Raw genomic sequence first — 6117 nt, 5'->3', positions numbered from 1 at the left:
CCCCTTTATGCTCAGTAAGATTGCCGTCCTGTCTACTATTCTCCCGAAGCTGACGGTGGAAATGAACCTTGTACCTTGGAGTGGCAAGCCTGAGCAGTGTGTGAAGGGAGCAATTGCACATGGATAGGGCACTGGGGAGGCTGTCGTCATTGCCTGCCAGGAGCCACTGATTTTTCATAGACATGAGCATCAAAGCTTTGTTAGGCTGGGGCCCTAGCTGCACCTGTGATGCTTGGTGGTGGCATCTGTCTCAGCACTCAGGGACCCTCCTCCAGAGACCTGCTGCTTTGGCGCAGCAGCAGCTGCCTCCAGGCGAGCTCCAATCACCCAATGGTATCGGGCTTCTCTTTTCTTTTCTTTCCTTTTCCTTTCTTTTTGAAAAATCATTTTAAAACAGCTAATTCCTTGGCTCCCTTCACCTGGTAATTACAAACCAGAAGGTATCGTTATCTTGAAGCAACCACGATTACTTCTCATTTCCTGACCTCTGTATGGTGAAAATATGTCATTATTTGAGGCAATAGACTCTGGTCTCTTCAAGTAAGTGACCTACATATAACGGATAAACTGCAGGAGAAAATTAGGTGTTACCTCAACGGAAAGAGTACAGTAAATGTCACTTATTCTTATTAGTATTTATCATCTGGGAAAGTTGCGACTGTGGGCCTTGCACCTCATGGAAATGTAGAGATGGGAAATGTGGTTTTGAGGTGGAGAAGCCTGTGGGAAAAAAAGCAGACACAGACTCTGCCAGGTACCTTACCACCTTAATCTGCAGCCATCAATCTAAGCCGTATTGTGTGAAGATAGGATTTTAACCTTAATAGAATGCAGCCTGACTTTAAGTGGTGGTAGGCATGCAGAATTAATTGCTATGTGAACAATTTCCTAAGCATTGTTAATTGTGTTTCCTGTGGTTAATTGTTTCTCCCATCCCCACATCAAACTCAGAACTTTCCTGTCAACAGCCCTTTCTCTCCTGCCGAGCTGTGAATGTGGCAACAGGCATCAACCTGTGCCCATTGAAATGCCAGACAGACAGGGCACAGTCATTGTTTGTGTGGGAAACATGCAGGGGAATGGATTCCTTATTTATTTACAAATGAAGCATTTCTTAGATGAGGGCTTGGAAACAACACAGGTGTTTCCCTCCCCTCAGTAACAGTAAAACCAGGATCCATCGGGGATGGATGCTACACTGGGTTTTCTAAACTAACTGGGTCTCTGCCCAAGCTAAGTAACAAGACTAGAAGGCTGCCTGGAGGGTGAGGTGTACATGGAAATCGACCTCTGAAAACATGCTTGTCTCCTGAGAGCAAGTGCTTCTGGGCATCTCATCTCTGTCTCATTTCATACTTGGGGGAAACCGAATAATACTGTGTTGTTTTGTTTTGTTTTCCTGGAAAAGGTTCTACCACTATTCCACACATACACACAAACGCGCGCGCGCGCGCACGCACGCACACACACACACACACACCCTTAAGCATTTCCACAATGTGCTAAAAGAGAGGGGCAAAAAAAGTTCGACACAGTTAGGTAGGCATGCTTCTAAGTGGGCCAATTCGATTGCAGAGACCTCGGCTGTGCTGGCATTTCAGGGCCAGTCAGATGGCAGCAGTGGAGCCTTGCTTTTGAACTTGACTCCCATGTTGAGTAGCTGGGAGAAGCCAGCCTTTGTCCGTGCACCTGTCTAAAAGCAGGTATGAGGGCAAGCAGGCAAGGGATAGAGTAGCCCATCCTGAAAGAGCAGACCTACGTGTCACCTCCCTCCTCCACTTCCCACGAGGGGTGCTGCCCCCGAGGCTGGGAGCTGCTCCAGAGCAAAGGAGGCAGAAACTCTTGGATTGCCACTTTCTGCATTTAGCTAATCCTGGAGGCCTGGGGCAAGCCATTTTTGAACTGCAGTTTCCTTAAAAGGCAATTGCTTGGAAACAGGCACCTGGCCCTCCCCCTTGACATTTGCATTGCTGAATTATCTATTCATATTTTCATTACTTTGTCTCTCCTGCAGCAATGCATCTGCTCGGACTCAATTGGCAACTCCAGCCGGCAGATGGACACACCTTTAACAATGGCGTAAGGACCGGCTTACCAGGAAACGATGATGTGGTAACAGTGCCATCTGGAGGCAAAGGTGAGGTTCCAGCTGCTGCTTGCCCTATTGAGGTCACAGGAAAATTCAGGGCTCTCGCCAGCTGCTTCAGGTTTTTTAATCCAAATCTTGGAAGGCATGCAAAAAAGGAAAAAGAAAAGGAAAGGAAAAAAAAAAAAAAAAAAGACTGCCTTTCATAGGTGCCCACGTTTAAAAGCTGTTTGCTGTTCCTGTCTGTTAGCTGTGTTTGGCTGGAGTCACTTGAATCTGGCACAGAGCCTGCTCCAAGCAGTGTGCATACCTATGCTATCTACAGCAACTGGCACCATGTGGCATGCTTGAAAGCATCCCGAGGCCTGAGCAGAAGCAGCAGCAACAGCAGCAGCTGGAGCAGCAGCAGCAGCAGCAGCAGCAGCAAAAACCTGCCTAATCAGAAGTCAGGAAGCAGCTGGCATTACAAGCCACTAGCCTTGGTCCCTCTCCCACAAGGAGAGATACAGCCTCCCCAGGGAGTAGGCTCGCCTGGCTTGCCTTGAGAGAGAGAGAGAGAGAGACAGAGACAGAGCTGTTCTGCTTTGGGGGAGAATAGAAAGGAGTTTTGACAACTCGGCAACAAAGCTTCCCTTTTCAGAGCAGTGAGGAGGACAATAGAAACGTTCATTGAGGCAATCACTGTATTCTTGTAGGGGAGAAAAATAGATGCTAACAAGGTGCTAAAAAAGAGGAGAGAAAAACAGAACTGTGGGGAGGTGGGGACAGGAGCAATTAAAAGACGGGAGCGGAGCGGAGCGGCCAATGGCACAGCTAGCAGGGCTGCTGTTTGGTGATTTGATGGCATTTGAGTAACTCAGGCTGGAAATCCCATCCAGAATTGTATGGAACGGGCTTCTCCAAACATAATTATTCAGTCTATTTCTTAGTCACCAGCACACACACACATACACACACACACACATACACACACACACATACACACACACACACACACACACACACATGCACACACACGATTTTTTTTTTTTTTTTAGAATACACCACAGGAACGTTTTAAAGGAAAGGGAAGGGGCCTCTATAAGGTATCTATCCTATGCCCAGCAGAGCATAATGTAACTTCAGCCTCAAAAGTAGGAAAACCATCTCTGAGACATTCAGGCCCAGAATACTCTAGAAACTTCACCCATGGACACGGGACAGGTACGAACTTGAATTCAGGTCTGTGCAATGTGCATCTTTGGACAGGAGGTTGGCTTTTCTTGTATCTCGTGCTTTCTGCTGAGAAGACTCCAGCATTGCCCTGCCTCAGGTGTGTATTTCTTACCCTGATATGCTAACGGTCTTTAAATCATTCTCCCCAGAGCTGCCCTACACCTTCAGGTATGACTTCTGCCTTTTTATCCAGTCTTTAAGAATCAGCCTTCTCATCTGTCATAATCATAACGCTAAATTACCTTTAAGTAAGCATGAAAAAGTTTTATCTGAGGATGAAATGATATTCTTTCCATTATTGAGTAGGTAAAACCAGATCTCAAAATAAAGAGGATATTTCACCCTAACTGACCATGTTCTGCTTTAACTGACCACAAAGCCCAGAGCCAAATTTATTGTCCTCAGATCTGAAATCTATTCACCTCCAGCACTTGACCCCACTCCGTCCCTTCTCCTTGACAACAGTTCCTCTCATTTTTGCCCCTTGGGAGACATTTGACAATGACTGGAAGGGTTTTTTTTTTTTTTTATTGTCACAATTGGAGGTGTAACTAGTGGGTTAAGCCCAGGGGCGCTGTTAAATGACCCACAGTACACTAGCAAGCCCCCTAGCATGAAGAATTACCTCAGTGCAGAGTACCACCTTCAGGGAGTCTCTGCTACGTTTACCCATCACTTTTCTTTAACACCAAGTCAACACCCCCTTCCTTTCAGACAAATCAGCATGCACAGTTGCAAGTAAAGATGCAGTTCATCCCATTGGGCATGGGACGGAGAGACAGAAGCATTCTGAAGTTGTACATGGATGCTTTTAAATTAGTAACCTTCACCTCAGGACCCCGTGATCTTCACAGGCCTCTAGAAATGAACATAGCCCCTTTTCCTTGTGTCTTTATGCCCCATTCCCAGCCCCATGCCCCCTTGAACATTCCACACCATCGTGGTCAGGCAATTGAGGAAAACTCCTTTGAGAGCAAGCCTTAGGAATACTTGTCTCTAAGGCAGTGGTTCTCAACCTTCCTAATACTTTGGCCATTTAATACAGTTCCTCATGCTGTGGTGACCCCCTCCCCCAACCATAAAATTATTTTCATTGCTGCTTTATAATTGTAATTTTGCTACTGTTATAAATCATAATGTAAATATTTTTGGAGATAAAAATTTGTCAAAGGGGTCACGACCCACATATTGGGAACCACTGCTCTAAGGTAACAAATGAGCATTTCCTTTCCATTGTGACTTCTGGAAAGACCACAGTGTGCTTGAAAACACAGAGTACAATCTGTGTGACGCCACCACTTCTCGTCTTTTCCAAGTGAGTCATGGGACAGGGGAACTATTTGCCGAAGCATTGTCCTGTGGGTTTTGCCCATTGGGTCTTTATAAAAAGGGTGACATTTCAAAATTGCTTAAAAATGAAATAAAACACAATACCTTTTCTTCCCAAATGCCCAAACAGTACTCAGGTGATGACTGAAGATACCAGATTGCCTCTTAGAGCTTAAAGGCAGGAAGTCTTGTAACGTGACAGGAAAGATTGTTAATGTCCTTGAGTGACTTGAGATTTGAATTTCTAGACCCAGTGACCTCGCCATTCCTCACTCACCAATTCTATACATTTAGATAACCCAAATCAATTCCCATCGACCACTTTCCCACTGTTTCAAAGAGACAATCAAGACATATTGGCAATAAGTTAATTAAATAACACCCCCTCAATTTTTTGTGGTATAGGATAATCCTTCACTCCGATGTTTTAATCAAGATTCACCACACATTGCCAAGGAGGTTAATCTTATTAAGCAATTACTGGGTAAGTATCCAGCAGGAGCAAATTAAAATGTAAGCAAAACACGAGCATGTGAGGCCCATCTAAGATGGTCTATCGATAGAGATTTCATTAGTTGGTCTGCAGGAGTATTTACATTGTGCAGGTTTGGGAAGGCATCTAATAGACAGGACAGCCTCCACACTCTGATATGATAGTGCAAACAGAGCTCTCCTTTCATTAGTTAGGAGAGTGTATTCTTGGGGCTGTGTCTTCCTCTTCCTTTTCCATTTACTGTTGTTTGTGGTTTATTTTTCTTCCAATCTCTTTCAATTAAACCTTAACGTAGATGGTCTTGGGTTCCACATCGAGAAGGAGTTCCACGTGGACTGCCAGAATCACTCACCGTCTCGTGTGTATTTCTGTGTTCAAAGGAATGAACTCATACATCTTCATTAGAGGGACACAGAGTGCTTTTTCTATAGATCTGGGATTAGATAAGCCTCGAGAATGAAGATTCGATACAGTATTCTGACCTGGTCAGATAGCATACAGGGATCCAGCTTGATTGCTTGTGCCCAGAAATAAGGTATACAAGAGCTTTGCTGGGGCATGTCACTGGCTTTGGGTTTGTGCACTGATCTTAAGAAAGAATATGGTCTCAAGTAGAATTTCATGGATCATTCTCAAAACCCATCAGTCATTTTGTATTCCTAATGTCCTCTGTGTCACTAGGGTTAGCAAACTACATCTCATGGACCAAATCTGGCTGACCACGCATTGTGATGACAGTCTCTATTGGTGCATAGCCAGGCCCATATGACTGTGGAGGCAAACGGGTACAGTATTTGCAATTTTACCCTTTAATAAAAGAAAACTATTAACGACTCTCCCATATCATTGCAAAACTTATTTCTACTTCTCTAGAATCTTTCCCGTACCCAAATTAAGGATTCCAATATCCCAACACCTCCATTTCTTTCTTCACCAAGCACTGGTCATGTACACTTCCTGACTTTCATTGAAAAATCCTGTAAATCAGTGTAGA

General features: G+C 44.6%; 1 protein-coding gene across 6 annotated transcripts in view; it reads left to right on the top strand.

The window, feature by feature from the left end:
* The window catches only part of Tenm2 (teneurin transmembrane protein 2), a 942842-nt gene that overhangs the window by 726794 nt on the left and 209931 nt on the right, over nucleotides 1–6117 (top strand). For 4 of the 6 annotated variants that reach the window (XM_059270356.1, XM_059270355.1, XM_059270353.1 and 1 more), the window contains one exon: nucleotides 2015–2137. The exons of 1 other annotated variant lie outside the window; for it this stretch is intronic. In XM_059270356.1, the coding sequence (XP_059126339.1) occupies nucleotides 2015–2137 (123 nt within the window). Of the gene's footprint in view, nucleotides 1–2014; nucleotides 2149–6117 lie in introns of all 6 variants that reach the window. One more of the 6 variants, XM_059270358.1, reaches the window with a different exon arrangement.

Source organism: Peromyscus eremicus, chromosome 8a (assembly GCF_949786415.1).
Source record: "Peromyscus eremicus chromosome 8a, PerEre_H2_v1, whole genome shotgun sequence".
NCBI classification, from domain to species: Eukaryota; Metazoa; Chordata; class Mammalia; order Rodentia; family Cricetidae; genus Peromyscus; species Peromyscus eremicus.
The sequence above is the reverse complement of the archived record's forward strand: the minus strand, read 5'-3'. Positions and strand labels throughout refer to the sequence as shown.